The sequence below is a fragment of the Rhinatrema bivittatum genome, chromosome 3 (assembly GCF_901001135.1).
Source record: "Rhinatrema bivittatum chromosome 3, aRhiBiv1.1, whole genome shotgun sequence".
NCBI lineage: Eukaryota > Metazoa > Chordata > Amphibia > Gymnophiona > Rhinatrematidae > Rhinatrema > Rhinatrema bivittatum.
Genome location: NC_042617.1, coordinates 244,866,590 through 244,888,640, shown reverse-complemented (window position 1 = coordinate 244,888,640; position 22,051 = coordinate 244,866,590). Strand labels below are relative to the sequence as shown.

Sequence of the window (22,051 nt, the reverse complement as noted above, 5' to 3'; positions counted from 1 at the left end):
TGACAGGATCTTCCCCTGGTGAATCCATGTTGCCTCTGGTCCATCAATTCTCCGGACTGTAGATAGTTCACTATTCTCTCTTTCAGCAGTGACTCCATTACTTTTCCCACCACCGAAGTGAGGCTGACCGGTCTGTAGTTGCCAGCCTCCTCCCTGTTCCCACTCTTGTGAAGCGGGACCACCACCGCTCTTCTCCAATCACTCGGCACCACTCCCGTTTCTAGGGATCTATTGAACAGGTCACACGGCGGAGCTGCCAGAACATCTCTGAGCTCCCTCACTATCCTTGGATGAATCCCATCAGGCCCCATGGCTTTGTCCACTTTCAGGTTCTTTAGCTCTTCCCACACATTTTCTACTGTAAAAGGATTTTCATCTCTTCCACTTCCCACCAGTTTTTTGTTGTGTAGAGATGGTCCTTCTCCAGGGTCTTCTTTAGTGAACACAGAGCTGAAGTATTCGTTTAATATTTCTGCCATTTCTTCGTCTCCCTCCACACATTGATCATTACCACCTTTCAATTTCACTATACCACTTTGGATCTTTCCCTTTTCGCTGATGTATCTGAAAAATGTTTTGTCACCATTTTTTATCTCCTTGGCAATCCTCTCTTCCGCTTGACTTTTTGCCAACTTGATTAATTTCTTTGTCTCCCTCAGTTGATACAAATATTCTTCTTTGTGTTCCTCCCTTTGGGATCTTTTATATGTCTTGAATGCTGTTCTTTTAGCTTTAATTTTGTCAGCCACCTCCTTTGAGAACCAGATAGGTTTCAATTTTCTTTTGCTTTTCTTTACATTTCTAACGTATAGAGCAGTTGCCTTGGTGATTGCTCCTTTTAGATTGGTCCACTGCTGATCCACATCTCTCTCGTTCTCCCATCCTTTAAGTTCTTCCTCCAGGTACTTCCCCATTTCCTCAAAGTCTGTGTTTTTGAACTGTAAAACTCGGGTCTTTGTGGTTCTTTTCCCTATTCTTTTAGTGATATTAAACCATACCGTTTGATGATCACTGCTGCTGAGGTGGGCACCCACCTGGACATCTGAGACATTATCTGCATTAGTGAGCACTAAGTCGAGTATAGCTCCTTCTCTGGTGGGTTCCAACACCATTTGTTTGAACAAAGATACTTGCATGGCGTCCACTATTGCTCTGCTATTTTTAGTTTCTGCAGATGGGATTTTCCAGTCTACATCTGGCATATTAAAGTCACCCACGATCACCACTTCTCCCTTCTTACCTATCTTATGGATGTCTTCAACCAGGTCTCTGTCCAGCTCTTCCTTTTGGTTTGGAGGCCTGTAAACCACTCCAATATAAATGGACGCTCTGTCATCTTTTTTTAGGTCGAGCCATAGAGCTTCTTCCTTACCCCAACTTCCTTGTAGCTCAGATGCTTGGATGTTGTTTCTGACATAAAGAGCCACACCTCCCCCTTTTCTATCCCCTCTGTCCTTCCTTAACAAGTTATAGCCTGGTATTGTTGTATCCCAATCATGAGATTCTGTGAACCTGGTATTGTTGTATCCCAATCATGAGATTCTGTGAACCACAGAATATCAACCTTCCAGACAATTATATTCCTCAAAAAAATCTTTGCTCGAAGTCCCTACAGTCCGAACTGCCAGACTCAACATCATCAGATTTTGTACATTCTCTGTAGCTGGGGCACCTTATGGAACTCCCTCCATCATTATCTCAGGCTCCAAACACCAAAGAATTCAAGAAACATCTAAAACACACCTATGTACCTTCTCTTTTAAGCAGCCTTCTGCAGACTAAGTCCCTCCAGCTTACTGTCCCTCATCCCCTCCTTTCATCCTGACTTCTATGCTATTTTTATTGTATTCCTTGCCTTTTGACTTTTATGTTATTTTTTTGTATTTTCTATTTTATGTCTTTTATGCTATTTTACTGCACTTTTATTTAATTTTTTATTATTTAGATTGGTTTGTGATAAATTATGTAGGTCTTGCTGTGAACTGCTTTGACCTACCCTCATTGATTAAGTGGTATATAAAAAATATTTAAATAAATAAAATAAATTATCCTCACTGACTGAGCTTCTAGTCGCTAAGCGAACTGCAAGCATGCCAGTTGAACAGCACACACTTCTAACTGATTGATGGTCCACTGCCACTCCTTGGCACTACAGCAACCTTGTGCCACCAACTCGACAGTGGACCCCCACCCAGAAGGCTCGCATCTGTCATCTCCAAGAAAACCCCCATCCTGACATGATCTGCTGTAATCACCATTGCAACTGGATGCTCACCTCCAATGGCAAATGGAGTCTCACTGTGTACGCCTGTGACTGTAGATTCCAGCGGGAGAGCAACATGGGCTGAAGGGGCCTCATGTGTGCCTTTGCTCAGGGGACAACATCCATCGACCCAAGGACTTGCAGATAAGTCCACACTGTCAGCAAACAGTCATTCTCAGGGCCTGAACTTGAATATTTAATTTCTGAATTCAGCTCTCTGGCCGAAACACTCTGCCCTGCTCCATATTGAAATGTACACCAAGATACTCTAGCATATCAGACGGCTGTAAACTACTCTTGGCCAAATTCACTACCCAGCCTAGTTCCTGCAGCAAGCAGCTCACCTTGAGAAAAGCCAAGAAACTCTGTTCTGCACTCTTGGCCCAAAACAACCAGTCATCCAGATACAATGGACTAGAATGCCCTCCTTGCATAGAGATGCAACTACCACCACGACCTTGGAGAAGGTCCTAGGAGCTGCAGCCAGCCCGAAGGGCAGGGCCTGAAATTGATGACGTCCCATAATGGCAAAGCGCAGGAAACAATGTTCCTAATGAATGGGAATATGTAGATATGCCTTTGTCAGGTCGTGAGACATGAGAAATTCCCCTGCTTGCACTGCCATTGTTATGGAGCGTAGAGTTTCTATTCAGAAATAAATCATACGCAAATGTCGATTGTCTTCGTTGAGATCCAGGATAGGTCAAAAAGACCTTTCCTCCTTCTTGGGAACAACAAAATAAATGGAATAGTACCCTGTATTTTCTTGTGATTTGGAAGCAGGAATTATGGCTTTCAAATCCAATAGCCTCTTTAGCGTAGTCTCCACTGCCACTCTCTTCTGTAGAGAGTTATATGGAGAGCCATAAAGGTGTCTGGAGGAATTCGGCAAAATTCCAGACCTCACTACGTCCAGGACCCACTGGTCCATTGTAATCTGGACCCACTTCTGATAAAAGAGAGATAGATGCCCACCTATCTCCTGAACCAGTAGGTGAGCCCACACATCTTCATTGTGAAGACTGAGGTGCTCCACTCCCGGAGCTCGCATCCTGACGAGGCTTTCTAGGTCGAAAGGTCTGAGATCTTCCATAGGGATAAGACCTTTGAGTAGATACTCCTCTGTAAGGGCGAAACCAATGGGAATCCCTGGAGCAGCCCTTCGCCCCAAAATGATGCGATGCCGCCATCTTGTCCTCTGGTAAATTTGGAACCTTGGATTCTCTCCAGCTATTCGCCATTTTCTCCAATTCAATGCCATGCCATAATCTTCCTGCCCTGGGTTCTAGGTGACCTCCTGCATGGCTACCAATAGTGTTGGAAGTATATGAGCAAATGTGTGTCCAAAAGTAGGCCGTGGTCATACACGCACAAGTATCCCAGTGTGTATCTATGCACCCAGAACTAGACCATGGTCATTTGCTCACAAAATACCCCTGCTAGCCAATATTTGCCCAAATATAGGCTGCAACTTTATGTGCACAATTACATGTCCACGCTTATGTCAGTACATCACAACATGGTGAGAATGTGCGCACGACTGCATAGGGGAAAAATTACTGCTGTGGCCTACCACACAGCCGACTGAACCAAACATGAGGAGTGGGGCATAGCCAAAAGCTGCTCAACCCACCGAGCCCGAGCTGCCTCTTCTCTACACTAACTGCCCAGAGAAGTGAGAAGGGGGTAAGAGCACAGAGCAAACACTGAGGGACGAAGACGCGGTAAGGAAAATGAAAGGGGGATTAGAGCACGAACGGGTCACCGGCTATGGGTGGGGGGAGGGCACAAGCCTTCACCACCAAGCACTCCCTTATTCTCAAACTGCTTATTTATTTATTTTAAGTCTATGCCTGCCAGTCTCCCCAGACTTAAAATGCTAAATTAAGAGAGAAGGACCAAAACAGGTGTCACCTCAGAAGCTCAAGCGGTGTGCTGAAATCTTCTATCTTCTCCTTTTTCTTCTCTCTTTTTTTTTTAAACTACAAGCACCCCCCAATAGGGAGATGCATGTCCACCATCTGCTGGAGATGGAGAATACTGGCAGGCTGATGTTGGGGCAGGGCTATATGTCTATGACATCAGAGTGTCAGCTTTACTCTGTCTCCATCTGCTGGTAGAGGTGCATAACCCACTGGTGTGGACTGGCCTGCCTGAGTACAGAGGAATAGGTGTTTGTGGATCAGTTCACCGGCAGAGCAGAGGGCTTTAATGGAGCATCTTCCTGCAAATATCTTGTTTCAAGTTATAACCAAATTTTTTTTTTACCAACTTCTCCTGAATAACAATTTATAGCAAATGTACTTTGTTTTTTTTCCCAGTATTAGTCTTCTAGAGGCTATAAAGATCTGGAGTGAAATTGAGCCCATAGAGATTATTGGCAATGATATTTTACCTCTATCATACATCTGGTCCTTTCTTGTTGAAACCTCTGTAGAAAAGGACCCACCAGATGATACACATAAAGTAATTGGAATTCAGTCTTCACTATGGGTATTAGTACTTCAGCAAGGAATCTAAAATATAATTTAAAAAAGAAAAACAAATCATCCTTATGTACTACAGAAATCTTTGGATCTAAAAGGAACTTTTGTGAACTTATTAGATTCTGATGAAAACGGAGAGACAAATGAGTTTTTTTGCTTGTTATTTGCAAATGGAATACTGCCTTGGTGTCTCTTTTTGACTTGCAGATTTATTCAAAAATAATTATAAAGGGAATAACCTTTCTAAAATCCAGAAAACACCCAACTATGTAATGCAATTAAACTGGTAAAAGATCATTCAGGCCTAATTGTCCTTTTTTGCTGCTCTAAGGACAGTAATACATTTCTTCATGCATCAGCACTACTATATAAAACCTGGCAAGGAATTCTAGGCTTTTATAATGTTATCTTTGTAAATAAAACTGCTCTCATAAACGCACTTCATTCACATAATAAATCAGTATAACTGCTATATGACTGCTTGACTCTTCATCTTAATTTACGGGGCAGCAGGAGGATAGCAGAAAATGTGGCAGAAGAAAAATGCAGTCTTACACACACACACACACTTACATGCAATTTCCTCTGCCACTTTCTTTTTTTAGTGCTTATTATTGTGGTGAACTTTGGCATTTTCCATTATCTAGAACGAGCATAATATACCATATCTTCTGACAGTCCTACTGATAACATCATAATCCTGTTATCAAGCATGCAAAGATGGGTGGGTAAAATGTCACTGTAGAGGCAACAAAATGAAAGTAGAAACTGAAACTCAGGAGGATGTCATATTTCAATGCCAAATCAGCTCAAGCCTTGCAGTGTGACCAGTCAACTAATCAAGCATGGTCTCAGAACACAAATTTGATGTCCTAACAAAATCATACAGATACACCTAAACTTAGTGTCCTATTCAACAAGTCCACAAAATATTAGACTGGATGGGCAGGATGGGGAAAGTCCTGGTGAAACTGAATCATGGAGAGAAAAAGACAAATTTTCATGAGATTTGGTTTCCATTCCCATTCCTTACATTTGTACAACAAAGAGGAGATGTGTCTGGTAAACCACCAAAACATTCATTGTATCCTTGCTAACAGTTAACATAAGCCAGATTTACTGAAGAGTGATATTTAGTCAGGTAACCTTAGTGTTAATTGTTATATATATAAAAAAAAATTTCCCCACTACCTTTGTACAGACAGACCCCCTTGGTGACTTGAAATATTTGCTATTTTATACACAGTTGATGGATTTACTTTTGAACAGTTTAATACTCCAGGCCAATTTATTTATCTACTTTGATTTATGAATCACCATTTTGAAGATATTCATCCAAACTGTCCTTTGCTTAGCATTTTGCTCAGCATTTTTTGATGTCTTATATTGATGCCATTGCTGTAAATGGAATAATTTATAACTATCCTTCTTTGTACTGGCAAAACAATCTCTTCTGTTTAGAGGTACCACCTATCATAGGTGCTATAGCACACAGAATATTGTCTCCTGCACTCCTGAGGTTGGTAGCTGAGAGCAACATGCTGCAAGGCCATGGAAGAGGGCAGGAAGGAAGTATTTCTGTCACCCTGCTACTGCTCCTGTTTCCTTCTGCAGCTGGCTGTGGAATATCTGCCCAATGGGCTACATGTGGCCCAGATAGCAGCAGTAGTGTAGATCAGATAGGCTTCTGCCTTTGACGGGCCTGATGTGCAATGAAGATGAGGAGGGCTGTTGATAGGAACTGGAAAAGGGAAAGATGAATGGAGATGGATAGAGGAGCTGAGAGAAATGCAGGGAGATGAAGAGGAGAAGGAATGATGGCTGGGAGATGTGATGACTGGTTGTAAAAGGGGATATTGGCTGGGAAAGAGTATACTGCTGTTAGAATCTGGAACTGAAAAAATGAAAAAGTAAACCAAGGGAAAGGTTGTGAGAAGAGAAAGGATCATGATGGAGGGAAGAGGCTTGAAGGGGTAAGGAGAGGGAGAGAAATGGCAGGATGCGGGGAGAGGAAGGTAATGAGCTATAGATAGAAAGATATACACAAAGGGAAAATTACTAAAATGATAAACAACTGAGAAGACAACTATAAAATGCGTTTTAAGAAAAAGATATGAGGAGGCAGAAAGGAAAGTAAGAGAATGCTAAGTGTAAGCAGAGACAGGATAGATTCAAACTAGTCAGAAAGGTTGGAAAAATGTGTACTCTGTTTCCAACTTGGTGAAGATATCTATGGCCAGCTGGGATGGGTCAATGGTAGGGGACAGGTGGTATTTGCCCTTTATTATAGCCCTGAAATCACCATGGTAAATAAGATATTTTACTGGAAGAATGGGGAAGGGGAGAGGAAGTTGTGATGACGTTAGCTGAAAATCCCTCTTAAAAACTGTTCCCCATTGGCAGCTTCAATATTTTATTTAATCTATTTAGATTTAGCTCGCTCCTTTTTATTGGTAGCTCAAGGCGAGTTACATTCAGGTTGAGTAGATATCTTTTCTGTCCTCAGAGAGGCTTACATTCTAAGTCTCTACCTGAAGCTTCACCTGAAGCAGTAGATGGTGAAGTGATTTGCTCAAGGTCAGAAGGAGCAACCTTGGCTTTCCTGGTTCTTAGCCAGCTGCTCTAACCATCAGACTACCCCTCCAGACCGAATTTGCTCAACCATCTGCTATGGTTGAGGTTTCAATGGAGGGGAAACACTGTTCTCCTTGTTCACAAAAATAAAGACATTAAAGGCTCCCGTTGTATCCTGCAGGAGATAGCAGTTACTGCTGGAGTTTCCAAGCTGACGGCGGGAAGCAACAAATGCAGCTGTGGCCCTAGAACTGGGAGAAAAAAAGATGTGTCTCAGCTCAGGGAAGGCAGAGCGGGTAAATGACCCAAGGCTCTGGAAGAAGGGGAATCACATATTGAGCCTTCCAATGGAGGGAAGCCTAACAGGCTGAGGAGGGTTAAGGGAGGGGTGAACAATGCCTGCAGAGCAGGAGAGCTGGCTAAAGAGGGGTGAGGAGGAATCTGCTGGGGGGGGGGGGGGGGAAGACAAGGTCTAAGGAAGGAAAGATGAACTGGGAGAGGAAAAGAGAAAGATGGGTCAAAGACAATTGGGGAGGAGATCAGGCTAAATGCTATTAAACCCTCTGCCCCCAAATAAAGTCAAAGCATACCCATGCAGAAGAGGAAACATTAATCAGTGCAGAAAGAAGGAGGAGAGAAAGAGGGAACGAGGAAGAAGAGATTAGGAGAATGGTGGGGACAGGTGAGAGAAAAAGGGCAATGAAAGTGAATGGTGAGGGTAGGGGTAACAGACTGTTGCATAAATGGGCTATAGTGGGGCAGGAGACTGGTGGGGATGAGCTGGGATCGGAGAGAAGAATGACTGGTGGGACTTTGAGTGCTCCTCTAAGCTTTGCATTTTTGCCACATGAGTCTTCCCCCATGTCAACATTACCTTCTCCTCTCTGGACATTTAAATACAGGCTAGGCAGGTCACACGCGTAACCTACTGTGAGTTGCTGGGGGCACTGTACTTTGTCTTGATTTTAGCACCCCCCATCATTTTCAAAAGTTGGCTCCTGTGATACCTAATGTAATATATATTCCTCTGTGCTTATCTTAGGCATTACTACAAACAAATGGAGTTGAAAAAATTATTTTTTTTTGTCAAAACAAATGGCTAAAATCATAAACAAACCCAGTAGCCATGGTATACAATCACAAATTAGCCGAAGATTTGTAATATGGTCAACCTAACTAAAATTGAGGTGTTTTGCGCTGCATTTTCTCCATTATGCTCTATGGGGCTGTGCTGCATAACCTTTTACAAGTAGATTTAAATGAAGTAGTGAGCTGAAGAGATGTGGGCAAGAATTATTTTGTTTCTTGACCATACTCTCTGCTGATATCACTCCCTGAGCATACACAGTAGCTTTTCTCCACGCTTTTCTATAGAGGACCAAATTTAAAGGAGTGATTCTTTAGGTCCAAACAGGAATAATGAGCTTCATACATATTTTAATGAGAGAGAGAACGTATTTCACAGTTTGCAAAGGAGTTAGCCACAAATCTCTCATTTATCTTCAATAATGACTTTATTGCAGCTATTTGGCCTCTCAATTAGTCATTTGTAGATTACATGATAGTATATAAATCATGGGGGTTGGCAAACTGCCAGCATCAGAATTTCCAATAGGAGATATTAGCAAGTGGCAATATACTCCTTCCGAATGAAGAGAATGCTATAGGAGGTCGGTGGTACCACTCTCAGATTTAAATAAAGGGGAAAAAAATGCCACCATAATGAAGACTGTAGCCAGGAAAATCCTACTTCCGCCAAGCACACCACTCTCCGACTGGGACAGATTCCAGCACCACACGCATTTTTTTAAATTCAATGCTAGAAGATACTGTACAGACAACGTTAATAGGTTCAAAAAGAGACTGGACAAATTTATGAAAGATAGCTCACGTATAAGCTATTTAGGATGTCATCTGGGGATCAATCCACCCCTAAAACATGACTTCTTGAAACTGGGAAGATATCACGCAGACACATGCTTTATTATTTTAGCACTTTTCTAAGTTGAGTTAGAATGGACTTTCAATCAGACCCAGTTCAGTAATTCTTTTATTAGAATGTCCCATGGCAAATTACTTAATATGCTTAGATATCTTTACATTTTTTATTTCACAATGTTAGATAATATAATGTACATTAAAATAGCTAATGAATTAAACTAGAAACAAACATAGCAAGAGCCTAATAAGAAAATTATTCCTTACCTGCTAATTTTCGTTCCTGTAGTACCATGGATCATTCCAGACTGTGGGTTATGTTCCCTGTCCAGCAGATGGAGTTAGAACCAAAAATTCCCAGGGGAGGACCTATATAGCCACGCCTCCCTCGCCTCAATCCTCAGTAACTGGACTAGCAAAGCCAAGACGAGAAGAGACAGAACCAGAGGAATCAATTAATCTCAAAAATATAGAGAAAAAATAACAGCTGTAAGTGACAGCAACTAACTTGTACTCAAAAAACTGTAACTGAGAACTTGCAAACAGCACTGTGTTCAAAGACACAGCTCGCAATAACTAGAGATACAGAGTGAAAATATTGTGAAGACAGGAAAGCAGGGATGGCCCACAAAGAACCCCCAAAACCAGGGAGGGGTCTGGAATGATCCATGGTACTACAGGAACGAAAATTAGCAGGTAAGGAATAATTTTCTTTTCCCTGTACGTACCAGGATCATTCCAGACTGTGGGATGTACCAAAGCTTCCCCATCATGGGTGGGTCGCGGACAGCCCTGCCCGTATGACCCTGTCTCCAAGCTGACCGTGAGACGGCGCGCGAATGTCTAGACGATAATGTCTTGCGAAAGTGTGGAGAGACTTCCATGTGGCCGCCCTACAGATTTCCTGAGAAGAAACTGCAGAACTTTCCGCCCATGACGTCGCTTGAGCGCGGAGAGAATGCGCCTTAACAGCTAAAGGTGGAGACTTACCCACTCCGATGTATGCGGCTATAATCGCTCCTTTCAGCCAGCGAGCGATTGATTGTTTGGATGCCATGCAACCCTTCCTGGGTCCCGACCAAAGGACAAACAAATGATCGGAGAGTCGAAATTCATTAGTGACCTCCAAATAATGTATCAAAGAACGTCGGACATCCAACCGATGCAGGTCAGAAGAATCAGAGGATAAAAATGACGGAAGCTCTATCGATTGGTTGAGATGGAAAGTTGAGACCACCTTCGGCAGAAAAGATGGAACTGTCCGCAGGGATACTCCCCCTGGTGTGAAACGAAGGTATGGCTCCCTACATGATAGAGCTTGTAGTTCAGAGATCAGACGTGCTGAGCTGATCGCCACCAGGAAGATGGTCTTAAGGGTGACATCCTTGCGTGTGGCCGAAGTCAGAGGCTCAAAAGGCGGTGCACATAGAGCCCGGAGTACCAAATTGAGATTCCAAGAAGGACAAGGTGGTCTAATTGGAGGCTTCAAGTGTTTAACCCCCTTTAGAAAACGTAGGATATCTGGATGTGAGGGCAGGAGCTCCCTGTCATTACTATGTAGGAAGGCTCCCAACACCGCCACCTGCACACGAAGAGCATTATAGGCAAGGCCCAACTCCAGACCAGCCTGTAGGAAGGAAAGCACATGTGTCACAGAGGCCTGCATTGGTAGAATCGATTTTGACTCGCACCATTCCTCAAAAACCTTCCATACTCTGACATAAGTAACCGACGTAGATGTCTTCCTAGCTTTCAGGAGTGTGGAGATGACAGATTATGGATATCAGCGCCGTCTCAATTGACGCCTCTCAAAAGCCAAGCCGCAAGACAGAAGCGATCTGCCTCCTTGAAAAATATTGGTCCTTGGCGAAGAAGACGTGGCAGATGACTGAGCCGAAGAGGGCCGTCTACTGCCAGATTGAGAAGATCTGCAAACCATGGTCGACGAGGCCACTCTGGTGCAAATAGGATCACCGGACCTTGATGCGTCTCTATCCGTCGGATAACCTTGCCCACTAGAGGCCATGGAGAAAAGACATACAGGAGACACTGTCGAGGCCAGGGAAGAACCAGCGCGTCAACTCCTTCCGCGCCGCGCTCTCACCTGCGGCTGAAGAACCGGGCGGCCTTTGCATTTGTCGCGGTTGCCATTAGATCCACATGGGGTCTCCCCCAATGCTGTACTGTCCTTCGCATTGCGTCCTCCGAGAGTTCCCACTCTCCGGGATCCAGGTGTTGTCGACTGAGAAAATCTGCCTGAACGTTGTCCACGCCCGCTATGTGCGAAGCCGCTAGCCGCTGTAAGTGTAGCTCCGCCCATGTCATCAACTCGTCGGTCTCCAACGAGACTAGATGGCTTCTGGTGCACCCCTGGCGATTGATGTACGGCACTGTGGTTGCATTGTCCGAAAGAATCCGAACCGCTCGACTGCGTACCAGTGGGTAGAACCCCTGCAGCGCTAGACGGACTGCTTTGGTCTCCAGCCGATTGATGGGCCAAGTGGACTGTTCCATCGTCCATCGACCTTGGAGAGACCTGTCCTGACAGACCGCCCCCCCAGCCGGCATCCGTAGTGACGACCACCCAATCCGGGTTCTGTAGAGACACTCCCTGAGCTAATTGTTGAGGGTCCAGCCACCACTGTAAGCTGAGCAAGACAACATCCGGGATGGGCAGTATTGCTTGAAAATCTCTCGACACTGGGTTCCATCGCGAAAGCAGAGACCTCTGGAGAGGCCTGAGATGAGCGAAGGCCCACGGAACCAAATCGATTGTTGAGGCCATGGTTCCCAGAACCTGGAGATAATCCCACGTGTTGGAACAACTAGTGCCTTGAACCGTGTTACCTGAGCACGCAGAGCCCAAGCTCTGTCCGGGTGCAGAAATACCTTGGCTCGGCTGGTGTCGAAGTGTGCTCCCAGAAAATCCAGCGATTGGGACGGTATCAGTTTGCTCTTTGAGAAATTGACGATCCATCCCAGAGACTGAAGAAGCTGTACTACCCTGTCTACAGCACGGTAACCCTGCGTCCTCGACTTCGCCCGAATGAGCCAGTCGTCTAGATAGGGATGTACAAGGATACCCTCCTTGCGGAGCGCCGCCGCCACCACTACCATGATCTTGGTGAAGACACGCGGAGCCGTCGCCAGACCAAAAGGGAGAGCACGAAACTGAAAATGCTGTCCCAAAATCTTGAAGCGTAAGAAGCGCTGATGATGGTGATGGATCGGGATGTGAAGGTATGCCTCTGTAAGGTCCAAAGAGGCCAAGAATTCTCCCGGATGCACGGCTGCTAACACTGAATGGAGCGTTTCCATACGAAAACGAGGGACTCTGAGACACTTGTTGACCGTCTTGAGATCCAGGATAGGTCGAAAAGTGCCCTCTTTCTTGGGAACCACGAAGTAGATTGAATAATGACCTTTTCCCAGTTCGGAGGCCGCTACCGGTACTATCGCCCCCAGCTGTAGCAGACGATCGAGAGTCTGTCGGACTGCTAATTGTTTGAGACGGGAACCGCAAGGAGAAAACAGAAAACGATCTCGGGGTTCGTGTACAAAATCTAATACATAGCCTTGTCTTAAGATGTCCAGCACCCATTGATCCGACGTAATTTGGGTCCACTCCTTGTAAAAGAGAGTAAGGCGACCCCCCAGGTGGGGGATCCCCTCTTGGGTCCTTCTGGCATCATTGTGAAGCTTTCGAGGAAGGACCTGCCCCTTGAGTATCTTTACCGTGGCGGTGCCCCCGAAAGGACCGGTTCCAGGTGTGTGATCATGTAGAAGGAGCCCGAGGTGTCTGCTGTCTAGTAGGACGCGACCTCCGTTGATTCCGGTACCTATTTCTGGAGGAATAAAAAGATCTAGAAGAACGTGGACGATCTTCTGGTAGCTTGTGCACCGCATTCTCATTAAGAGATTTGATGATCTGATCCAAATCTTCCCCAAATAGGCACCTACCCTTGAAAGGAAGGGAACTCAGGCGCGTCTTAGATGAAGCATCTGCCGCCCAGTTGCGTAGCCACAAAAGACGACGAGCGGACACCGCCGCCACCATGGAACGAGCGAGGACCCTTAACAGATCATAAAAAGCATCAGCTCCATAGGCAACCACCGCTTCAAGTCTATCAGCCTGAATAGTCTCTGCCTGTGGCAAAGATTGGGAAGTGAGAAGCTGTTGTACCCAACGCAGAGCTGCTCGCTGTGCTAGGGAACTGCAGATAGCAGCCCTCATCCCCAACGCTGAAACTTCGAAGATACGCTTGAGGTAAACCTCGAGCTTGCGATCCTGGACATCCTTCAACGCCGTCCCGCCCGTGACCGGGATGGTAGTATGTTTCGTGACCGCGGATACCGCTGAATCAACAGCAGGAACCTTAAGAATCTCCAAGAAATCAGTGGGGAGAGGGTATAACTTTTCCATGGCTCGATAGACTCGAAGATTGGCCTCAGGAGTATCCCACTCCCTTGAAATCAATTGCAAGATGTTGTGATGCATGGGAAAAGCTTTCGCTAGAGGTCGTAAGCCCACTAGGAGAGGATCCCCTTTCTTAATCTTCAGATCCTGAGCCACAGGATCCGGAGGAGGGTCAATGTCCACTTCCTGGAGGATGTGGGGGATGAGATCATCCAATTCCGCTGCTTGAAAAATACGGAGGACCCTCGGGTCGTCACCTTCTACCTGGGCCGCCAGGGAGGGATCATCCGCATCTGGATCTTGCCATGGATCCCCCGACGGTTGTTGCAGCGGTAAAGGAACCATGGGGGGGGGGGGCTGAGTGGACCCTGCACCCCCTGTGGGCAAAGAAGCCCTCCCTAAGGGAGGGTCTGCCGTCAAAAGCTGTGTCAAGCAGGCCAGTTTGGGGGGAGGGGGACCCCAAATTCCAAGATTTGGATCCCTGCTCTGTAAAAAATGCCTTGTGCATTAAAACAATGAATTCTGGCGAAAAAGCGGGAAGTGCTGATGAGGGGCCCCCCGAGACATCGTCCCCTTGCCTGCCCAGGTCCGTTGCACTCCGAAACTCCATACTGTTAGAGGAAACCTGGAGAGGAGCGTCGACGTCCTCCTCAGAGAGAGCTGTCTCCGAGTCAGCTGAGAAAATGGCCGCCGTTCCCGCGCTGAGGGGAAACGGGGCATACCGCTTCCTGCCAGCGCGGTCCGACTCTCCTCCAAGCTGCCTACCAGGTAAGCCATACTCCCCCTCAGGAAAAGCTGAAGAAAATCCCTCTGAGGTCTGCTGAAGCCCGTGCTGAGCTCCGGAGCCGTTCGGCGATTTTTGCATCGCGGCGGGAGGGAGGGGGAGGGGCTGCTGCGGCGCGCGGCAACAACTGAAGCAGCGAATTAATAAAATTCTTCGGCCTCCGGACCCCTCACCGTCCCCAAGAGACCGTCGGGGAAAAACGCTGTCCCGACGGTGAGCAGCTCCGGGGAATGGGTCGTCGCAGAGCTGCAGGGCGGGAACTCCAATCACTCTCTGAAAGGGAGGAGGGGAAAAGGAAAACTCCGGGGCTAGGGGGAGCGGTCGGCACTACAGACTTTCACCCCTCATAAATTCCTGTACCTACCAACGACTGTAAATGAAATAAAAATAACACTTACCACACTCTAGCCAGGCAAGGAAGAGGAAAAAACAAAGAGATAGGAAGAGAGAAATAAAGTGACAGGAAAAAAACACAGCCTGTCAGCAAGTTCCTAACTGGAAAACAGTGTCTCTCTTTGAACGGAGTGGTCCTGTCAGAACACTACAGAAACTATCCCTTAGAAGAAAACCTTTATCTAATATTATTTAATTGATTCCTCAAAGAGAAAATAAAACTAGAAAAGTGCTGGGGACCACCGTGTCCCCTGCTCAATCTGCTGGAGTTAGAACTATACTGAGGATTGAGGGAGGCGTGGCTATATAGGTCCTCCCCTGGGAATTTTTGGTTCTAACTCCATTTGCTGGACAGGGAACATAACCCACAGTCTGGAATGATCCTGGTACGTACAGGGAATCAACAATACCTAATCACTCAGTCAGTCACAATAGCAGTGAGCCAACTCTCAAAGAACAAGAATTAAATATTTTACATTTTCTATGTTTCGATTACATGCATTTTTAAAAATTCAGTAATATAAAATAACTAATCTGAAGATCTGCAAGACTGCCAAGGCAGAGGATAAATGCTCTGAGCTCCTGGCAATCTTCCTATGGAGTGCCACATTGAGGAGCATCTTTTATCTGGCATGATGTCCCACTAGTAATAAAAGTCCCTCTATAGAAATTAAGACTTCAGCCGCATGTTTGGGCTTCACATTAATCATTTTAAACCATGCTTACTGGCAGAAATTAGTTTTCAATGCAGACCATCATTTTGGTCTGTAGGTTTTCCCAGTTTTGCTATTGGGAGGATTTTGAAAGATCATAGAAGGAAGCAAGTCTCAAATCTTTGGAATTCTATTCAGATTAACGTTTGGCAAGTCAATAAACCTGCTGAAGCTGGGTGTTCATATGGATACAACTGAATAAAAACTTGTGGCCAGATCACCATTGATTATCCTGGTTTCTGTCGCATATATGAACTAATAATTAAAGAATAAATAGGGAATAAGACTTTTTAAATAGTATTTGTTTTCTAAAAAGATGTAAAGATCATTTAAAATATTAAATACGCAATGTTCTGGAAAAGGGTTGGTTAAAGCAGCACTCAGAGTAAGGAAAATAAGCAAACATGCTAGAGTTAACAGGGTGATCCTTTAGCTCTGTAGCAAAGCATCAAAGTTGTAGATTTGAATTCTAAGATGTTCAATTGGTAAAATGTGGTTGCAATGCAATATTTCATTGTGTGGAAAGATTACAAGGCACATTGCACACTTTTTAAAAAAATTTCCTTAGTGACAAAACTGTTTGTAAGAAATGGTTTATAACGTCAACAAAATCTCATGATAGACCTACCCATACATAGTAATGAACTGTTTGCTATATGTGTACAATATACATGCATACATATATAGAGTTTGATAAACACAGAACCCTTAAAACTAAATATTTAGTGACATCAGGCACTAATTCATACATACTTTGGAATGAGTGACAGCTGTCCAATACTAGAATGGTGCCACACTGCATGAGCCAATGCTAAGGTATAACTGCAGCTCATCTCAGAGTAAGCCTGGTGGCAGGCTGGGAAGTCAAACAGCTGGAATGGGTATCCAACCCATTCTGTCTCTGAAGTCAGACTAGGACTGTTGATAACATTCACAATTCGGTCATGAAGGACTATCCAATATGGCTCCTAATTGAAGAAAAATTGTAAAAAGTATTTAATTTTATTTAGAATAAAGTAGTGTGGTTGCCATGCTAGTCCATTTACACCCATAGAAATGCAGGTCAACAAACAAGCTGCAGGTATCTTTTTATCGGACTAACTGAATATTCTTTTTCAGTGGAATATGAACTAGAGATGATGTCTGGATTATACAAGTAAACTGTAGGTTGAATTACACTTTTCCAGCTTGTTTCAAAGCTCTAAAACATAGTGAAATAAAACAAAGCGTGCTGGGAGAGAGATAGATAATATACCCAAGTGTCCTTCTGAACAATAAGGCAGCAAAGGAGAATCACAGGGAACAAATAATAAAAGGAGACCGTGATTCTGCAACAACTGGACTAGGTAGTACTGTTTGTGAAACAGTATTTATACAAATGATAACCACACATTAAACCCAAATAGTCAAGTCTTATTTGGTACCTTCCTTAGGGATTTCGGTGCTTCCACAAACTTCTTTTTCAAGCTTTGCAACGTATCCACTGGTTCTTTGAGATGCACCTACTGATGTGTTCTGCATTAATTTCTTTACATTAGTTTGCATACATTTTGCACAACATTTTCTTGTTTAATTATTGATCATAATCTGGATACTAATCCCATCCATGTAATACCTGACTGCCTCCTATTCAGTGCTGTACAAAAACTGGTTGTGGTGTCTCTGTTCAAGGTTTAAAATATTTGTCCTATATTCATAAACCACTGTTTCTTTTTGTCTATTTTAGTTTACTGAGTTTTTGATATGAATAAATACTATTTTACAAATAGTGCTACAAAGATCCACTGTTTTACCAGTGTAAGGGCCTGTCAAAAATAATGGGTAAAAAATAAGAAATCAGCATTAATTCCCTCACCACACCCCTCTTCTCAGCAGCAGAAAGCCAACATGCACTTTTTGCAGCAGGCATAAGGGCCCTTGCTATTACATTGTGGGGTGAATTTTCAAAACATTTATATATGTAAAATTAGCATATACGCATGCAAGTAGCTTGTACTCGCATAAATGCTATATTATAAACATCAAAAGCATGTGAGTATTTTCGGTCTGGTGTGCACATTTACGTGCGCAACAAAGGGGCAGTCAGGTGTTGCGGGGCAGGGCTAAGAGCTACATGTGCAAGTCGCTATTTTATAAGAGACGTGTGCGTGTACATCTGTCAACTTATTCGTGTAGTTTTACACCTGCTAATTATCTTGCACAACTGATAGACTTATCTACTGACTGCTACTGCTTGGGTGGGAGGTTTGGGAGAACTGGGGGAAATTCAGCGTGAAGAACCAGGAGGGTCTCAATGATCTGGAGAAGGACTGGGTGAACTGGTGGAGGTTTCGGTAAACTGGTGATTTCAATTACGCATGCATGTTGTAAAATATACAGGGTTTTACGCTGCAAGTCACATGTTCACGTTTATATTTTTTAAAACAGATAGGAAAAGTACGCACTTTTAATGCACTGCAGACATTTATACATATGTAGGGGGCCCATAGATGCGTATTTTACAATCTGTGCATACCTGATATGTGCAGGTTCTAAAATACTGTAGTAGTTCTCCGCACTGCCATATACGCGCATATATGAGGCCGTGTGGAGTTGTTTGAAAGTTACCCTTTGTGTGCATACTTTTACCCATACAAAGACTGGGCAATGTTCTGAACCTTTTTCACATGCATAAACACATGCTCATTTGTGTGAAACAACAGAAATGTACTATATTTAAGTGACTTTATGAGAAACATTTGAATCGCATGTTGTGTTCAATTAAAGCTTCTAAGGGACAATTTTTGCTGATATACCAAAAGCAGATCCATTAGGAAACTAAACTGATCAGTAAATGTCCCTGAGATCATAAATCTATTTTCTGGAGCATGCTCAACAGAGTGACTAGCACATGAATTTAGCAAAAAAAAAAAAACCCCAACAAAACAAAACATCCCTAGGTAGTCATGAATGAAAGCTCATGACACCAGGATTCCAGCCCTGGCTAAGCTGGAGGCCCAAACGAGAAGGAGAAACTGCTTGGTAAAAGAAAAGAAAAAAAAAGCAGCAAATAAACTCATTGCAAAGAAAATGGAACCAATCAATCAAATACTCTTTCATATTCTACAAGATCACCCCGAAAGGATTAAAAATTCTCTAGCAGCAACACCCATCTGTGACTACGTACAAGAACTCTGTAAATGCACAAGTCAGACACTGAGAAAAGAAGTAACAGACTAATGACACAAGAAAAAGAAAATCATAAAACTCATATAGTCATAAGAACATAAGAAATGCTTAACTGAGTCAGACCAAGGGTCCATCAAGCTCTGTTTCCAACAGTGGCCAATCTAAGTCGCAAGTACCTGGCAAGTACCCAGACATTAGATATAGCAAACAAGCTACTATTGCTTATTAATTACTGTAATAGCAGATTATGGATTTATCCTCGAGGAACTTATCCAAACCTTTTTTTTTTTATAACTTTATTTATCAAAGTTTTTTTTGGCATACAAGAGCATACAGTAACGTATAAATGCCACACAGGTACTGAAGTAAGCAGGGAAAAAAAGACGAAGGAATGTACAATGCATACATGACTAGAAAAAAAAGGAAGAGAAAAGAAAAAAAATGCAGATACATCCAACAAGGAAATACAATAAAACTGAATATAGAGTCAAACTAAATGCTGATGGTAAATATCCCAAATCAAATTATATTTAAAGGTCTGATCTTTCAGCACATAACGGAGTTTTTCCAAATCAGCCACTACTTTCACCTGGGATCTCCAATGGTTTATATTGGGGCAAAACTTCCAAAAAGTGGCAACCGTATATCTAGCAGCCAGCAATAATTGAGCTACCAATTTGAGACATTTCACGGGTATAGATGAACCTGTTCATCTCTGCAATAGAACCAATGAGGTTGTAAGATGTACCGTGAGCTCCAGTATATCTGCAATTTCCTGTGTAATTTGTGACCAAAACAGTTGTAATCGTAGGCAGGACCACCACATATGTTTATAAGAGCGTCTCTCTCCGCATCCATGCCAACATAAAGGACTTGCCTCAGGTATAAATTCAGAGTAGTACATTGGCATGTGGTACGTCCTATGAAGCAGTTTAATCATTAACTCGGTATGTCTCACACAAATAGAAATACGATATGCAAGGAGATCCAAGATGGCCACGAGCTGGTGAGACGCACTTGAAACAGCTCCGCGGGTTCCGATTTCCTCTGATAATGCCGCACTCCGGTAGAAAACGGAGAGCTAAAGAACATGAATCAATTACCTGGTGCAACGGGCCCGATTTCCACGTGCGGCGAGGCCTAGAGATTCTGGGAGTCGGCTCGCTGGGGAATTACGGGGAGGAAGCTGTACTCTGTGTTCCCCCAGAGTTCCAGACATCTTTGTCCCCGGAAGAGCGGTGTGCCCCGGCCAATCCGGCCAAGGCTAGAACCCAAAGCTTACTTCGGGAGCCAGCGTCGGAAGTATGCAGCGCTGCTGAGGTCCAAGAAAAGGTAGTAAGCTCTACGAGAGGGCCCCCAACGACTGGGGGAACTGGTGAAGAGTTTCATTTCCAGAAGTCCAGCCAAAAGATGGAGGCATAACCGACAGGATTGAGCCACGAGTCTTCGAGTTGGTGAGACCTAATCAAATCACACTTGATACAATTTGGGGTGCTATATGTTTGTTAAATGGGAATATTGCTAGCCAATTGAACCCCATAGTTAAATCCCTAAATGGTCTGGAAGATCGTATGAGAAATGTGGAAAGGGAGGTAAAGAAAAATGATGAAGAGTGTGAGATTACAAAAAAAGGAAGTTAATACAATTAAAGATATTCAGTACTCCATCATAAAAGAAAATTCAAGAATGAAAATTAAAATGGGATCTATTGAAAACCAGGCTCGGGCAAAAAATATCCGGTTCATAAATTTCCCTAAAAATCCCTTAATTGCACCGAGGGATATGCGGAAGAGGTATCTTTAAGAAATCCTTAAAATACCTGAACTGTCTATAATTTCAAGGATTTATTACATATCACCTCTAAAAAGGGGACATGAAGAGCTTCGAGGGGGACAGATTTGTTCAATATTAAAACCTCAACTGGATGTGACTAATATTATTGAAAGTACGATGAGTGAGCAGGTCACTCCGGCCACACTTATTGCTCATTCCTCCTGGAGACAGATAAAGAATGGATATTCAAGAGGTTTTTTCATTATCAATCTGAAAGCTTTATGGGCTTGAAAGTTCAAGTTTTCCCGGACTTGACAAAAGAGATTCAAAAAAAAGAGGAAAAAGTTCTTTATCTTAAAATGGGGGCTGCATTTTTTCTTAAATTTCCGTGTAAATGTCTAGTAAAGTATCAAAATGCTATGACATCTCCCGTCGTTTGAAAATCTGTAAGCATAACCGCTAAATAAGGATGGGTCTTGTTTAACCAGCTTTTTGTTAAGTAACTTAGTTAAAACTATTTCCATGAGGTAGTGGATTGGATCTCAATTTTGAGGATTAAATGCATTATTGACTAAAATTGTATTTCTTGATTTTCTACTTGTGTAAGTACTTTGGGTAATCATTATGTTTTTCTATTCAAGTATTTAAATTCTTGAAATATGTAACTGGAAATTATAAATAAAAAATTAAAAAAAAAAAAAAAAAGAAAGAAATATGGTGTGCTACCTGCCATATAGATTTCCAAGCTTTTGCGTCTAAGTTTACATTCCAATCCTCTATCAAGGCAGGAAAAGTAGTAAGACCACATCTGCCCGCCAAAATATCCTTATATAGGAAAGCAATGCCCCTTTTCTTAGCACCAGAGTCACTCAGATACTGCTCCACACCATTCAACTGCCATAATGGTTCAACCAGATTGAAATGGCACTCCACAGCACTCCTTAACTGAAAAAAAGGAAGCTTGCGATTCCCAACCAAGCTCGAACTCATTTTCAAAATATCATCATCCCATAAATCGGAGAGAAGGACCAACCATTTGTCTCTCCAACCTCTATAGATAGGAGGAAAAAGTACAGGTATCTAAAACCAGGTTCTCAAATATAGGCGCAATAGGGGATAACCTCTCACTGTCCATACCCCTAAATTTCTGGACCTGGCCCCAAACCATGAGAGTATGGTTAATAATAGGACTGGACTTGCTTATTCTGCAACCTAAGGGGAAGCAGAAGCCAAGAATGGAAGAGTAGCTAGAGATTGACTGATTCAGCTTGCTCTTTTTCCAAACCCAACCATGCCACATCCCCACCGTGCAACCATTCATGCATTCTCACCAACCGAGCTGCACAGTAATAAAAACTAATATTGAGATTTGGGAAGCCATAAAGTGCTCAATCTCAGTCAGGCCTTACATTGTTTCCAGACAAATTTAGCCATTGCCTTATGCAGATCAACAAAGACTTGAGCAGGTACATCGCAGGACAGATGTTGAAAGAGAGAGAGCAATTTTGGTAGTATAGACATCTTTAATAAATGAATCTGACT

The 22,051-nt window shown here is 43.5% G+C and overlaps 1 protein-coding gene across 1 annotated transcript in view; it reads right to left on the bottom strand.

The window, feature by feature from the left end:
• LOC115088544 (mediator of RNA polymerase II transcription subunit 23-like) overlaps positions 1 to 22,051 on the bottom strand; it is a 91,254-nt gene that overhangs the window by 20,489 nt on the left and 48,714 nt on the right. The window contains exons 6-7 of the mRNA XM_029596804.1: positions 16,322 to 16,536; positions 4,659 to 4,779 (exon numbers count right to left, since the gene is read on the bottom strand). Of these exons, the coding sequence (XP_029452664.1) occupies positions 4,659 to 4,779; positions 16,322 to 16,536 (336 nt within the window). The remainder of the gene's footprint in view (positions 1 to 4,658; positions 4,780 to 16,321; positions 16,537 to 22,051) is intronic.